Raw genomic sequence first — 17,227 nt, 5'->3', positions numbered from 1 at the left:
TAATAATGCTTTCTGAAATAACTCCATTTATCAATCTATCTGTTGCTCCCTTGGTGAATTTAATTGTTGTTCCCTGCTGCTCACTTGACTAGGTAATATCGCTATGCTCTGCACATATAGAACAATATGCTTAATAAGCCCAAAGATAAAGTCAGGGAAATTATTTGAAAACATGAAGGCTGGTGTCAAAACAACAGACTCATATTTTTGCAACACTGATGGCAAATATTAGTTTACTGATTTTTTTTTTCTTCTTTTAGTTTTTGAACTGTGTAGAAATATATATTTCCTAAATATCCCTTGATGAAAAATGATTAACTATGTTGACTACTAGGTTATAAAAGCAATTGAAGAAGGCTATCGTTTGCCAGCACCCATGGATTGCCCAGCAGGACTGCACCAGCTGATGTTAGACTGTTGGCAGAAGGAACGTGGTGAAAGACCAAAGTTTGAGCAGATAGTTGGTATTCTGGATAAAATGATTAGAAACCCAAACAGCTTGAAAACCCCACTGGGAACCTGTAGCAGGTAAGAAAAGCTTTAGGGTGCTTTCATATGATGGTGCGCGTGGCTGGATTCTGGATGTTCTGCTTGGTGGCTGGTTCCAGTTCACACTTACTCCATGTGTCTCTCAGTTCCTCCTTCCTCCTGTTCCCTGTTCTTCCCTTCCCTCATCTGCCCTTCTTTTTTATCATGCTGAACAAAGCCAAAAAGGACTTTCTTAAAAAATAACCAAAATAAAGAAAGTAAATATCATTTTTTTTTTGTTTTCCTTGTTTCTTAAAATTATGAAGTCTGGAGGGCAAGGGTCATCATCTACTGTAGTTTTATATGATGCATCCCTTGCCCTAGGAACTGCTACAGTAGAAATAGTAATTAATACTAGTCATGCCTGCCAATGTACTTTGACATTCCTACACTCTAGATTTTTATCTTTCATTTTCCGTCTTTAACTCCTTTCAGTGACTGCATCTCATTGTGTTTCATGGTGTATCTTTTAATGGCTTCTTCATAAATTTCAGGTCAATTATTTAATCGTGGTAATCTTTTCATCTGCTAGCTAGATCACTGCACTAGGGAGTCAACTGGCCTGTGTTCTGCTCCCGGTTCTTCTACTGACTGATTTGCTCTGTGACCTTAAGGAACTTACTTTATGTCTCTGCTCTTTCCTTGTCTTTGTTTTGTCCCATCCAACTGAATAATGGGAGTAGCTACTAATATATTTTCTAAGATGCTTAGAAGAATAGCATCTTTATTTTACGCAGCAACTTCAGTTGCAGCTGCTGTCATGCTAGGTAATAAGGTTGATATTCTGTTGGTAATAGTCCATTAGGCTGATTTTGCTCACTTTGACCTTTCATCTTTTACATGAATAAGCTTAGGAAATATATATTGTGAGCTACAGAGTAGTCAAGACCTATTTGCAGAGTAATCTAACCTGTGTATAAAGGCCTATTGCTTTCTACTCTTGACATTTTTAATACCCCAAACTTATTTGACTCTCACCTTGCTAAATACTCCCTGATGTTTTACTCTCTTTGGAAACAACTTACTTTCCTTTTTCCTTCTCCGTAGACCAATTAGCCCTCTTCTGGACCAGAACACTCCCGATTTTACCACTTTCTGCTCCGTAGGCGAATGGTTACAAGCTATTAAGATGGAAAGATATAAGGATAATTTCACAGCAGCAGGCTACAACTCTCTTGAATCAGTTGCCAGGATGACTATTGAGTAAGTTAGTACTGGGCATGTTTAACTTGCATTTAGGGAATTTCTAGGTAAAATAATACACAATGTTCAACTCCAAAACTTTACCCTGAGTACAAACATAGTACTTGGGGTTAAGCCAGTCGGTTTAGCAGCTGATGATGTTGTACTAGAGCATCCCGTAAAAGGGCAAGTACCCTGCTACCTATGTGTGGCATGACTTTTTTCCCTGCTTTTGAGACCAATTGAAAAAACACCAAGGGGTTAGAATTTGAGGGAGAATGTGGCCCTTTTCAAAATATGTGTATATAGGAAAAGAACCACTTTGCCTCCACGACGTAATTGGTACCTTTTTCCAGATGTGTACTAGGAAGATGTGGAATTTTCTTTTAATTGGCTGGGGGCTGTTTGTGTCCTGCAAGAAATGGCTTTGCATCAGGATGAAAGTCTATAGAAGGAAAACAATTTTCTGAAGTCAAGCATGGCCTGTATTGGTGCTGCCATCTTAAACAGGTCTTCTTGGCACCCTGCAAACAACGTTCTTGTCCTGGTGGTTGCCAAACACACGTAATTCCTCTTACAGAGAGAAGTGTTTTTCTAAACAAGTTTCTAAACAATATTCTCAAGTTTGCAACCCTACTCTTATCTGCCTGGTATCACTAGGGGTCTCAGCCTATAGCTTGGGAACTCTCATCAGAGCCCACAAGCTTCTACTAGGTCAGTAACACTAGTAGCAGTGGAATTGAAACAGCTGCTCCTCTTTCATTTGCATGATGGGTATGGGTCAATATGCAAAGGGTTTCTTTAGGCATCTCTTTAGGAAGCAGAATGTGATCCCCCCAATCTTGTGTGTATACATAACTTTGTCCTGAAAGCCACCTGAAGTATTTTACAAGAGGAATGTGTCTTTCTTCAGGTGTCCTTAAAAGTCACAATAAAAGATTACCATAGTGCAAAACATACTGGCCTCATTCTCAGATGTGGAGACACATGCAGTGTAATTACATGACACTTGCCATGTAATTGCACTCCTCGCTGGGAAGTTGAACAGTGCCTATATGAACTTCACAGTACTGAGCTGAGGTTCCAGTGTAGCTTCAATGTTAGAAACCTGTAGCCCAGACCACTACGTAGCTTTGACTCACAGTTGAATACCATACAATAGCAGTCTAAGTTGAAAAATTAACAATGTACGCATTTATCTTCCCCAGGGATGTGATGAGTTTAGGGATCACGTTGGTTGGTCATCAAAAGAAAATCATGAGCAGCATTCAGACTATGAGAGCACAAATGCTACATTTACACGGCACTGGCATCCAAGTGTGATAGACATTTCTCCCTTATGAGGGAGGTGACAGACTGAGAGAACAGCACTGGCCTTCAGTATATATGAAGTGCTGCTAGAAGACACTTGATTTCCTGGGTCCTTCCTGCAGTGAATAGAAGAGCTACAAGAAGCACCTACAGACTTGAACTCCTAAGTGCCACCAGAATTTATGAAAAGGGAATTAGGATCCACCAGTGGTGGCAAGGAAAACAGCAGTGACAATAAACAAAGTACTACCTGAATAAACATACAAACACCTTGAGCTCTCTAACCTCCTTTTTATCTAATAGACTTTTTAAATGTACATACAAATTTAAAAAAGAATATATTTGTCAGATAAAATCATGATATTATTGTTGAATTCAACAAAATATTTTCCTTAAATCTGTGATTTCTGAATCTTTTTTTAATAATTTGTGTTTATTCTTCATAAAGACTTTCTTTTAGTATGATGTTTATATCTTTGGACATTTTTAGTGCTAATTCTATGACACATTACTACACTGGGTACCTCTGAAGGATTATTTGAGTTCCTAGAGATTTAAGAAGCATGACCAAGAAATGTATATCTGTCCGAACTTTGGTATCCTTTTGTGCCATTTACTTTTGTTAAATCAGCACCGTATTGACATGGCTAGCTAATTGGCAGGGAGTCAGGAAAATGCAAGTTGCCAAGAGCTCTGATATTTTTTAAAGAATTTTTTAAGGTTACACATATACTATCTTTTAAAAGAAAATAAAAGAGAAAAAAAAAAAAGAAAAGAAAAAAGAAAAGCAATAATGACCCCTAAGTAGTTCTAGGCACTTTTAGCAAATTGTTTGCAAGATGATTTTAATGGACTAGAGTGAAAGTGAGATATATTCTGAGATGTAGATCTGCAACTGTAAACCTGCTGAGACACTGCATTGAATGGACAAGTGATTGTAGGAGTGTCTCAGAACATGGGTACAGTTCTCCAGTGTTACCTATTTACCATTTAATCTGAGCACATCACATTTTTTTTTCAATACTCTGCTTTAGCAAATCTGAGAGAAATAGCTGGCGTATATTTTATATGAGTTTAAGCCGAATGCAGTCCAGCTGTCAGAATAAGGACATAGATTTTATATGAGAACAGTAGAGCATGAGGCAAGGGGCAGTTCAAAATTTTCAAGTTTTTTACAAGCTTTTGCTGCTCTGAGCAAACATGCATGTGTGTGCTCACACAGACACAACAGTCATTCATCAGGAACACAGATGCAAGAGTAGTTGCTCAACAGAATATCTTTTTACACCATTTACTTATATATGAATTTTGTTTGATTAAAATATTTAACTACCATAAGCAATAATGAACGGTGTCTTTGCAGATATTGCAGGAATGTATATGAACCAGAGAAAATGCTTTAAAAAAAATCTGAAAATTGTGAACTACCCCAGCAATGAAATGCTGTACTTCCAAAGAGAATTGGGCTGCTTCTATTGATTTTGATAGAGAAAGATCCCAGGGATCAGTCATAAATTGGTCTTGTTTGATAATGTGGGCATCCACACAAAAAAAATAAAAACAAAAGAAAAACCCTGTAAATGTTCCTTTGTAAAACTTGTAAATTTTATTTATACTGTCTTGTTTTGTACACACATTTATGTGTAGTGAGCTCTGAATACATTGAAAATGCACTATATTTTTCTATTTTACTTGCAGAGCATCACAAACAAACACGTATATTCAGTGCTACATAATGTGTTTTCCCACATTTAGGACCAAAGATAGTTATCAAAAACTTAAATGCATCATTTTCCCCCTCCTTTTTTCTCCCCCTTTTTAGATCACTGTACAGTGTTGTATTTGTCATTTTATTTATTTGTTTCATTAGGAAAATCAGTTTGGTTATACTAATTTTTGTCCCCCCTGCCTTTGTTGAAGAAAATCTGTAAAAAGCTTTTAACTAGCATAATCCCATTACATAGACACTTCCATTTGTAATCTTTGTAATAGACTGTAAATATATTTTTGGAACTATAATGCAATGTGCATAAGGTTTATTTTTCAGTGTCCATATATGATTGTTTATACAATTCACAGCACTTTACAGTCATGCTGAGAAGCCTAATTTATTGCCTGGATTTGGGCAGAGTAAGAAAAAAAGGTGAATATTCTTATTTCGTATTAGATTGTCATTCAGTAGAAATGGAGTTATTTTCATGTATGCAGCTCAAGATGGTTTTTTAACTATTAAAATTAATTTTCTAGAAATGCTGTAGAAGTAAGACGCAGGCTAGACTGCATGCCCAACATTGAAATTAGTGCACGCAAGCACTCGGCCAAGGCACTTCATGTAGCCGTTGGAACACTCTTAATTAATAAACATCCACTTTGTGTTATGACAAATGCTAAGTGCCTCACTACTGGGGTCAGCATCTGTGGGCAACTGCACAGAGTGCTTGTCAGTTTTGCTGCTGCTCTAGGCACCCAGCTATGTATTTAGGAGTCTAAGTTCAGACACCTGCTTCCTTACAGATCTTGGCTATTGTTTCTAAGGGCTTGGTGATTAAAGGTGCGATGCAGCAATGCTGGTGTTGCTGAGAACCCACAAACCCTACATGCAAGAGAGTTGAGGCCAGGCTTCATCTTTAGGACCTGTTCAACCTTCTGAAGCACAGAGGCCTCGAAGCACGTGTGGTGACCTGGGCTCACACATGTAAAAATGAGGGCCCTAATGGTATTTCTTTCTTATTTTTCCTTGTTTGATTTAAGCCATCTTCTTGGAATAGTAAATATTTTTTAGCATTCATCTATATACCTTGACTGCCTTAATGTTGCCACAGATTTTTACACACTTGAAAGTGGTAGAGAAGACCCAGAAAGCACAATTGCTATCAATACTCTTATCATATCTATCTGTTCAGAACATTACTGCAATTTAGAGTACATGCATGTAAATGGATTTGTAACCGGTAGAGCAGCAACATATTGACATTGGTTGCAGTTCCCCAGGTTCCAGGAAAACATAGTCCAGTGTAAGAAAAATAAAGTGCCAGAGAAAGTTGGTGTTCGTGGGAGGAACTAAAGAAAAAGTTGAGTCGGAGGGAGAATTAAAGGCTAAATGATGAAATAAAGTTCTGGCTTAATTTCATTGAATTTGAAAATTGTGCATTGCTAAAGACAGATTATCAGGCTGTCAGTGAGGCTGATCTTTCTTGACTTTATCCATCCATAAGCATCTAAAAAAGAGATGCCTAAGACAAGCAAGATGAATCTCCCTCTGGGAATGCTTATCTCCATTACCTGTAGAGGGAACCCAGATGATTAGCTTAAATTAGGCGTCTAATGTCTAGGTAGTTAAAGTTAGGCGAGGTGATTCCTACCATATATGACCTTGGCTGCTGCAGTTTCCCCAGCAAGCTGAGTGTTGTAGAAAGGCAGCTCCTCCACTACTAGTATGTCCCAGATTGTATTTAAACTGGGCTTTATTACAGAAAGAGGTGATTTCTTTTTTTTTTTTTTTATTCAGAGATTTGTAACAGATCATCTAAATGCTTTTGTATATGGGTATTAATTCTTGAAAAAGATTGTGATTGTTCTTGAGGAAGACCTGCCTAGTAAATTCCAGTTATTTAATATTTTAAATAATCAGAAATATTTGCTGATGTACTGCTTCAGTCCAGAGGTTATGTGATCAGATATGATAGTTGCTGTTTGCAAAACCATGTTTATCTAAAGCCTTGTCATGTAAAAATCTCCAGGAGGCAAAGATGCTTAAATGTATCTCAAATTGAATGTTGCCCTTAATATCTCAATAATTGAGCTCTGTCTGTATTATTCTCCATTTAAAACGAGGTTTTTATATTTGTTTAAGCTGGAGTTATCTGGCATCCACTGAGGGAGTTTGAAAAAAATGATTTTAAATTAAATTTGCTTTTCTCCACTAGTAGTAATATACAGTAAATAGTTTCCACTGGTTTGAATGTTACAAAGACTATTGCTTTAATGTGGGGGTTGAAGGGGGTTATTTTTGTTTTGTTGTTGGTATTTTTTTACATTTATTGGTTAGTAGTTGAAATAAAAAAATAATGATTTGTCCTTAACTTTCTAAATAATTCGTATATAGCAATTTTGAGAGTGATTCAAATTCCGCGACTTTCAGGTTACTAGTGAGACAGTGATCATGTCACTGCAGCCATAAATACCAAGCGATGCCAAGACACCCTGCCACAGGGGCGTGTTCAGCTGGCATTCTGTTGCCCAGTAGTGGCATGAAGCAGTCCACTGGCTGCGTGTGAGGAGTGAAGGCCAACTCAGCCAAAAAAGGGTCATTTCACCTTTTAAAAATATATATGTGACATGTTAGAGCTAACACATCCTTAATTCATTACTTCCCTGCATGCAGTTAGAAACTGTTGTACTCATCATATGCATTTGGATTTTGGTGGGTTTTGTTGGTTTGTTTGTTTTATTTTAAACAAGTGACATTTGGGGTGCTTGTGGAAGAGAACAGTTCCTAGACAGGATGACAAGCCCAGTTTAAGAAAAGTACAACACAAATTCTTGCCTAACAGTAATTCTGGCAGCAGGTGCTGCAGGGCTATTCAGGCAGTTGGTGCTATGATTTGCTGAGCAGCCAGCACAGCAGGGTTTCTGCATGTTCAGGACCTGTTAGGATTGTACTTCTGATGAATTAACTGATACGTAGAAACCAGCGTTTTCCCCCACTAACTTGGAATTGACTCGCAGATGGTAGATTTGGGATTCACAAGACTACTCAAAAGTCTTAGCCTCAAACTAATTTCTAGTAAAACAAGAAAGTCCGGGCAGTAGCCTATATTTACTCTCCTATTCCCTTAAGGGCCATCAAACCTAGCCAACAATTACTTTTAAACAGAGATCTTTATTGTTTGCATAGTGCAGCCTTCTAATTGCTTGGGAATATTCAGTTCTGTAATTAAATGTCCTGAAAAAAGGATTGGGGAGAGACGAGGAGGGGGGAACACAAAAGTTTGGAAAAAAACCCATGGAAACAAAGAACGAAAACCCCAATCCAACAAATGACCTGTGAAACCCAAAGTATGGCTGGGCTCACCACTTTTGTAACACATTCCATATAGGAATTTGAAAAATATAACAGATTAAGCCATAGGCATAAAATGTGCAATATCCTGAACAAAAGAGTAGTAGCAGAACACAAGCTACATTTGTGAGAGTTTTTTCCTCTCTGGATTTGGTTTTGTGAGATTTTTAATTTAGGATGATTAACACACACATTTAAAGTAAAGTCTGTTGGGACAGGCTAAGGGACAAAATTAGTGTGTCTGTAATATCCATAAATGGTTGGTGCATTTTCAGGGTGGGTAAGGGCCAGGCAGCTGAAAAGTGAAAGGCATCATGTGGAGTTTATATGCTGTACAGACCATGTAGGTAATGTCCAGTGAGAGAATATGAAATGTTAAAGATTAAAGAGGAAAACCCTTACTTTTGTAGCTGGCGAAAAGTCGGAAGATGGGAGTGAATGGAAAGAGAGGGGTGTGAAGCCATTCAGAATGTGTGAGTCTAAGCTGTAGGACTCTGCAAGACATTGCTGGCAGGGAAGTTAAGGAGTATCAAGATTTTTTGTTTAAGTAAAGAGACACTTAATAAAATATACCTAATAATCTAGCATGGAGTGGTTTCAGTACTCTGATTTTTCCTCAGGGCAGATTGGAATTTGTCAAAGAGACTAAATTGAGACAGATGGGAAAGCAACTGGTAATACACAGCTCATTCAAGCAGACTTGAAAGAGACTTGAAAGGAGAATTTTACATTAAAAGCCTGAAAACAAAACATGAACTATGATGATATTTACTCTCAGAAGGTTTTAGAGTAGTTTTCTTTAAGTCTAGGGTAATGATAGCAGATTTTAGCACTGATACTATACAAATTGGCTGAAATTAATCTCTAATTAGAGTGACCAAAGAACTACAAGTCAAAAAATAGTTGATGTCTTGATACTTGATAGACTTAAAAAAAGATGTGATACAGCCATGCGAAGCTTCTGTAGCCAGCCAAATGAATCTTGGACAAAACAAGACATAATGCCTAGTGCCAGGAGACCTAAATCAGGAACAGAAAATCTATTCATCCATGGCCCAAGGCATCTGTATTTAATTGAACCAAATAACCAATTGTAAACTCTACTGCTGCCAATAATTAATACTAATAATGAAAAACTACAACTTAGAGGTCATCTGATGAATCAGAGTATGGCTAACACTGAAAAATGTACTTAGTGCTTAAGCCATAGCTGTGCCCAAAGACTGATGTGTGCTAGTCATATTAGAGTTCCATGATGATGAGTATTTCAAGTAATTTATAAACCGAAGACATTATAGCCCCAAGTCCATAACTAAAACCTTTCTCTTTTGTGCCAAAAAAAAAGGAAGGAATGTTGAGGAGTCTGTAGGGTCTATCAAGTACAACAGAAATTATCTTCTGATTATTTCCTTAGAATTACGAAGATGACCATGAGTTTATCTCTTATGTTAAGAAACAAACTTCCTGCTCCAAAGATGCCATCTCACTGAGAAGAAGAATCATCCGTTAGTTTTCTAGGACATCCAAATCTGGCTTGAAAGAGGCTCGACTGAAGAATGATAGATAAAATGTATCCACATTGTCCCCTTGCATTTCATATCTGTAGGAAAATTACTCAGGCAATTTCTTGACTATCATTCAACCTGTCTTACTATGCCAGCTTCCACTGGCTTCCTGGAGGGCCTCATGTCCATTTTGAAGATGTCTGCTGGAAAACACGTTCCAATTTCCTTTCCTCAGGGACCAACCAGCCTATGACAAGAATGCATGTGTAGCTTGAGAGTAAGAAGGTGCGGGAATCTCAGATTAGTTCTCTCCAGGGTGTTCTTTTCAGTCAGTCGTAAATTAAATGTGTTCTCCCACTGAGGTTGCACGTAGTAAATTGCATGAGAAATCTGATTTGCCTGGAATAAAGTTAGTAAAATCATCCAGACACCTCCTTAAGGTCACTCAGAAATGGCAGGTTTTAAGTGTTGGTTAGGATTTTGTTCAGAAAGTGAAAGAGATGGGTATATGGGAAGTTTGTGTGTGCAGCTTTCACACCCTGTAAAACACTCTGCTTACCAAATATGGAGCTTTCTGGGTAGCAGATGTTCTCTGTCAGTCCCACTGAAACTAGACCACGAGTGCAAAGTCTATGAGTCTAAAAGACTAAACAAATAAGACATTAATTCTGTAACAGAATTAGACCAAGACTTCACCATTTATTCAGTTTGGCCTTGGCAGCACTGGTGCTTCCAGGTGGCGTCAGTGGAAGAGTAAAATGGGCCCAGACAGTAGAAGAGGAGAATGGGATTGGGTGGAATGAGGGGACTCTCTAGGTGGGAAAGGAGAGGCGGAGAGGAGGCAGTGGACCTGTGGGTGACTTTGGGCGATCTTTGTATTTCTCTTCCAGGATCTTTGTGGTGCAGAGCCCTTGGCCTCAGCCCATTTCATCCCAGGTCTCTCTCCTTGCTCCTTTACTTGAGTAGACCCTTCAGTCCTCCCTTATATTATTCTATACAAAATAGCGGTGTCTTCTTCCTCAGTAGCCAGTGTTTGTACCCCCTCATCAGCTCTTGGAGAAGAAGACAGGTTTATATTCAAACCCACACCAATATGCTTACAGGAAGAAATTGAGCCAGCAAGGCACTGAGAGGGATTTCTAATGTGGATTTTCCTTTAATATTACAGGCCCACAGTACTACAGACAAGTGATTGATTGCTATTGTGGAGAGAAAGGCTGCACCTTACTATATAACTTCTGTACACACTCTGGTTCATCCACTGCCAAAAGCAGGAAGGGAGGCAGGGAAGAGAAAACAAAAAATGTTTTCAGGCATTTCTTTGCAGTGCTCCTTCCAAGAGAAATAATTGTCTCAATGCCTACATTACCTAAATTTGTGCAAGAGATAAATCCTCTCTGATGCTTCCTTCCTACTTGCTGCCAAAAGCATCCCAGATAGACTGTGTGCTGTCTGTTGCAAATCTCAGTTGTGAGTTGCCTCATCTCCCATGAAATTACTTGCCTAACCTGGGGGTGTACATTCCAGTCCTCCAGAGAATATCTTTCCTGTGGTAACCACTTGAGTATCACAACACCCAAGTCCCTCTGCAGGTGTCTATGTTTGTTCCTTGTGCAGAGGTCCCTCTGGCTTTTGAGGCATATTTCCCCAGCCATGAGGAGGGAAACTGTTTTTTTGCGCTATGCTCTACTTCCATTTCTCCCTAGCTAGCATTATTCATTAATACTTACCTAGCAGCACCCATGCTTCACTGGGAGGTAGATAGAAGATGACAATGAGGAAGGAACATTTAGTGCAACGTCTATGACCAACAAACTGTGGGTCAGGGAAATCACTCCAAGCCATCTGCACTCGAAGTGCAGAAGTTGTTAGTGCAGGTCAAAACAAAACAAAACAGAGTGTGTGTATGGGGGGGTGCATGTGGTGTTGAACACAGAAGGGCTGACTCAGACAGGCTACATGTGAACTGCTTAGTAACACCAATGGTACAAGCTAATGGAGTGTGGTTAAAATAATATCCAAATCTTTCTATTGGTAGTACAATCTAAGAGGGAGCTGGAGGGCAGGAATCAAAACACCTGGTGAAGGAACTATTTCAGGGCAGTGGGAGGAAACAGTTACTTTCGTGGTTTTATACTCTCCGTAATGAATGGGGGGAAAGCCTCTTCTCATTCTTTTATGCTTTTATTCTTATGGATTTTATGAAATCAATATAGCTGGATTAATGAAAATCATATGGAAAATAATGCTTTACCTGTGTTACCTGCTTTTGAGTTATTTGCTGAAAAAGAATGAAGATATTCCCTAGAAATATTACTTGCTTTCAGTATAGCAAAGTATCTTAACAATTGTGGAAAAGGAAAAAAATCCTTGTAAAGTAAGCCTTCAAAGCAGCTAATACCACTTTTACACTTGTATTTTGAAATAGGATTGTGTAAAGCTGAATTTATCTTTTTTTTTTTAACATCAGATCTGTCAAGTTATTTAAATTTAAAATCCTAGAGTAATGGCTTATATATTTCATAATGCTTTTACAAATGGTTGCATGATATTTAAGGTTGAATTTTCAGGTCTAAATTAACAGTGCTTCACTTTAGATACTAGAGAAACAGGAACCACATATCTTAGCATACAGTTATGCATCTGCACGTCTGTCATTGAGCCATTGCAGCATACTTTTGCAAAACAGAATATTATATTTGGCAGCGCATAGACCATAAATTCTACTATGTTGTTGCTATTCTTTTTGTATTTAAGGCCTTTTGGTGGTGTAAGCCCTTGTTAGCTAAGGTCAGTGAGCACTACTAAGCAGGTGGATATGATGCAAACTGGTAGAAGCCATTTGCTGAAATTATGGCCATATCTCACAGAGGTGATGTCCAGCTGTTGCTGAACTCACTTTCCTTGTATAGCATAAATGCCAGAGCAACCCCAACAGACTGACTGCCCTCATGCTTAGTGACAGCTAAATCGTGGCTACCCATAGTTCAGGATACATAGCTGACAGAATATGTAACACCTATCTGCCGTCCTTTTACTTCTGTTTCCAGGAAGGCTCACACTTTTGTGTGATTTGATGAATGGCCTGCTTCTATTCTGAGAACATGGAAATTTTACATATCTCTTGGATGAGAAAGGCATAGAAGGAATAAGACTGACTATAGCTTTGGTCTGTGGGAGGGTGGTACAAGAAGGCCAACGTGATACTTTCAGCCTCCGTGCAGGAAGGGAGAGACTCTATAGATATTCATATATGGCAAACACTTTGAAATGGAGACACTTTCCTGGGAAAAGGTTGGTTAGGTTAAGCCTAATACAACATTACCTCCAAAATTCCTTCCTGCACTGTACAGTCTCTTACCTTCCTGAAGCATCTTCCCTATCCAGAAATCCCCTCCCTCTTACTCTGAAACTGATGTTCAGGCCACTTCTCTGGGAATGAGGAGACTATTATTCTGAGTAAAATGGAATTTTTTCATGGAAGAGGTTGAGTGGCCTATCATCTCCCAGAAGAGCTGATATCTTGGTCTGCAGGCACCGCATTCTCCCATATCATTCTGCCATTGCTCAACTATTAGATAAAATGCGTATGATCTGTTTTATCCTTCTTTTACACGTGTTTCCTTTTGAAAAGATGAATTTAGACATCTACTTTCAGAGAAGGTTTGAGGCTGTGAAACCGTGAAAACAATTTCCTCAGAACACATCCAGATTTACTGCTGGGATACATGATGGCATACCCAGGACCCTCTGAGAACTAGTTCTCATTGGGTTTCCTTTCTGTGGAAGTTATGGTGTGGATAACTTGTGTATGTGCTAGTTTTGTCCCATTATTGACTACAGGTATGGCCTTGGCATGCAACAGAAACTGGGTAAATGAATACAAAATCCAACATACGGATATCCCAACCAAGAACTGAAGCCCTGTCTTCACCTCAGCAGGGTTTCTCAGCCACTTTATCCACTGTCTTTGGCCTTCAGTTTCTCTGAACCGTTTCAGGTTTCTATCTCTTCCCAGGAAGATAGAATATCTAATTCAGGCCTGGAATGACATTGGACAGCAGGGCAGCTAGAAATGAAGCATTATGGTAATGAATAGCTAGGTCATAGAGATGCAAGGAAGTGGCCAAATCGATTTGCCATGTGTCACACAGTGATCCTCATCTCCCATTTGTTGATGTTTCATACTTGTTAGCTTGCACCTGGTCTTTGCTCTGGTGAAACCAGTACTTGGCAGTGAGAACCAGGTGCAGCCCAGAGTAAAGCCGTACCACAGTCCAGGGTATACATGCGCTGTCTCATGAATCGCTTGATCCAGAGACCTTTGTCCTGGTGCTGACCAAAAAATGTCAGTAGAGACAGAGCCAATATAAATGTAACCTGAGTTTTTAAATACCTATGCATCTAAGTGCTACTTGTGACTACCATTTGCCTTTAGCTTTGAATAAATTCACATGTCAATCATTTTTACTAATTCAGAGACTTACTGCCTTCAAAATAGTAAAAAGAAACTATCAAAGTCAAAAAAGTCTTCCTTTTGGAAAGGATTTCTCCTCAGAGTTCCTTTTTGCTGCATTCTTTTCTCATGCATTCCTTGCATTACTAGGGTTTCAAAGGGCAGGTGCAAAAAAAAAACTAATAGAAGCAAGACTTAGCTTAGTTAATACCTTCCCTTCATGTAAAATTAGTCCCTAGGACACTACACTAGACAGAGAAAAAAACATTCTGTCCCTCCATCAGGTTGCTTCCTCTAGCTTTTCTATTTTTTTTACTAAGCCTCAGACATTATGGCTATTAATATTGTCAGATCCTCTTCTCAGCTTATCATAAAACATCTGCTCCCATTTTGTCCAGTTTGGTGACAGAGATGTATGGCATGCTACAATGTATTAATAATGCTCTTCTCTTGAGTGAGTATCTTCCCTTTGATTCACACTGTTAAATAATCTAATCCATGTGCTGGAATGACAGATACTACTCTGGAATCAACTGTAAGAATATCGGTTGGTATGGCAGGGGGACATTCCTCTGCTGGTTTATTTTCCTTTAGTATTAGTGTTGCATTGGCTTGTCTCAATGTCTGTAATAAATTGCTTTTCTCTCAGGAATTTTCAAATAATTTAGTTAAGAGATTGCTAACCTTATGTAAAATAATTTCTATTCAGTCCTGGCCTACATCCATTAGGCCTAAAGCTATATTGTTTTAGAGATTTCATATGGCTAGCCTGTCACTAAATGTACAGTAAAATCCACATCTTTTTCTTTCCTTTTCTTTTTTAAGAAACTCTGGGGCTTTTTTTGGCAACTCAAGTAACATAAACATTGTCTTGGGGTGCCTAATATCATGTAATGACTGAGACAAGTCACTTAAAATGTTTTATAAGATTCTTCAGCAATACTGAGAGCTTCTGATCATATCAGTTAATCTAAAGGAGAGTCTACTTTATTAGTTTACATGCTAGATTCTAACTACCATGTGTATGCTTTTTTAATTAAGCAGAGTTTAAATTGAACACACCCATTCCACCCTTTTCCTGCTTCTCTGTTTTAAAGAGTTATCTACATCTTCTCCCGGCTGTTAATTTTATACCCAAACACCCATCTGAAAAACTGCACCTCATTCATTTATTTCCTTTATTTCCTATACCAAAATTGTCAAGTATAATCCTGTGGCTCATTGAGATCCAACGTGAAACATTTCCTTCATGTTAGAGGTGTTTGCTTGCGAATCTTTGGGTTTATTGATGTTTACCTAGCTAGTCGATGAGAGTTTTTGTCAAGTAGTGGTGTATACATGGCAATGACAATGATAGTGTAATTTGCCTCTGTTACTTCCTGATATCAGGATTCTGCTGCACTGCCAATTTCATATCTGTTGTTATTATTTGTTTGACAGAATCAAAAACATGCCAGGTGCTTTGCAAAACAGAGAACAAGAAAAATCCCTTTCCAGAAGAGATGACAGCCTGAATAGAAATGACATAATGGCAGGAGACAAAGGAAGCAGAAAGGGGAAGCAAAACAAGAGTTATAACCATAAGATCATGAGATTGGTTTGGAGGCACAGTGAACGCTATGAGGCATTTTTTTAAAGCGCATAAGGACTGTAGTTGGGATTAGAGAATGGAAATGTAGAAAAGAAGCATGGAAAGGAATGGAGAAGAAGGGAGGAACAGACTGGCAACAGGAGGAAGAGTAAACAGAGGTGTATGGGAGAGGCCAGAACACACCTGACAAACTGAGGATTATGACTAATGCCAAGAATGAAAGACCACATCTGAAGAGCATGATGATTACAGGAGGATGGCAAAGCAGGACGTGGCGATGCTGCTAGGGAGAGAAGAGCCAGCAAAGCTACCCTGGAAGCCTGCCCTGGAAGCTCCTCACTAATATAACCCTGCTTCCCCATCTTCTTCCTAGCTCCCCTCTTATACACAAAAGGAGAAGGAGAAGCAGCTAAATCAAACATTTTCAAAGATCCTGCTGGGGAAGAAGTTTAAGCTGGGATGATACAGATTTACTCCTACCGATGCTGCTGCTGGTAGCAAGCAGCAGAGAGCATCCTTTTAGCCTTTCTCATGCAGACAAATCAATGGGAGTCTTTGCCACTACTTACAAATAGGCCTTGCTTAGAAATATTCAGAAAAATCATAATATTCCAGCCAATCCAGGACATTTTAAAATGTCCTTTCATTCTAGATCAGAAAGAAGCAGAAATTATAACATTCACAGTGAAATGGAAACAGGGAAGATAAATATTGAGCAGTTTCTTTTAAAGCTGAAAATAATCATTTCAGTATTACAGAAAAAATATAAGGGGATTTTGCTCATTGGAAAAAAATACGTTTTATAACTTTTCATGAAAATTTCTGATAAAATTGGGGATTATTTTAATTATGTTGGATTGGCTTTTTTATTATTCTAGAAAATTGTTATTGTCTTTAGTAAGAAACTGGAAAATTGCCATTTTCAGTCTGCCAGACATTTTAAACTACCCTGATTTCCAAGGTAAGAATTCTTCAGGAATAAGAAAGCTGCAAAGTCGCCAGTCTAATCTCTTCTTCACTTCCTTCTCCCCTGCTTCGGTGATCAGACACGTCTAATGATTAGGCTGCGAAGAGCAAAACCAGTTTCCATGTCTCCCTGAGAAAAGGCATTTTGCCAACTTCTTTAAGAATTATTAATTAAACCTGTTTCTAGGAAGTCACTTTTTTTGCTGCAGACTATGTCTCCATTTAAATCCTCCTCACAGCTCTTCCATTTTGCCTGGGAAAGTTTATCAGAAAGCACACTGGAAAGCCTCACATCTTTCTGTCTCCAGTGAAACTGGTTTTAGATATAGTTAGAGCTTGGCAGATGTACTGGTATGACAGCTGAGAGACTGCTGCTGGTAACGGAGTACTCTATTACTTTAGCATATATAGACACTTTTTGCTTGGTACTTCTGACCATAAAGAATCGATGTTTAGGGTACTATAGGTACTTACCCATTGTATCTTTTTCTTAAAAGTTTTAGAGGACAGCACTGGATAAATTTTTCTTCTTCTGCAGGGTAACACAGCTTTGCATGCGTCATTCATCTTGAGTGTACACCAGAGTTGGTTGTTGTGACACCTTATCAATATGATGCCCATTTTTT

General features: G+C 38.6%; 1 protein-coding gene across 5 annotated transcripts in view; it reads left to right on the top strand.

Moving 5' to 3' along the window:
• The window catches only part of EPHA7 (EPH receptor A7), a 161,965-nt gene extending 146,285 nt beyond the window's left edge, over window positions 1-15,680 (top strand). For 4 of the 5 annotated variants that reach the window (XM_035888762.1, XM_035888761.1, XM_035888760.1 and 1 more), the window contains exons 14-16: window positions 335-528; window positions 1,576-1,731; window positions 2,919-3,033. In XM_035888762.1, the coding sequence (XP_035744655.1) occupies window positions 335-528; window positions 1,576-1,731; window positions 2,919-3,033 (465 nt within the window). Of the gene's footprint in view, window positions 1-334; window positions 529-1,575; window positions 1,732-2,918; window positions 3,034-15,484 lie in introns of those variants that run through there. The other variant, XM_035888758.1, reaches the window with a different exon arrangement.
• Window positions 15,681-17,227: the final 1,547 nt, after the last annotated feature.

This window comes from Egretta garzetta, unplaced genomic scaffold, assembly GCF_000687185.1.
Source record: "Egretta garzetta isolate BGI_Z169 unplaced genomic scaffold, ASM68718v1 scaffold231, whole genome shotgun sequence".
Lineage (NCBI taxonomy): Eukaryota > Metazoa > Chordata > Aves > Pelecaniformes > Ardeidae > Egretta > Egretta garzetta.
This window is presented reverse-complemented; position numbering and strand designations above follow the sequence as displayed.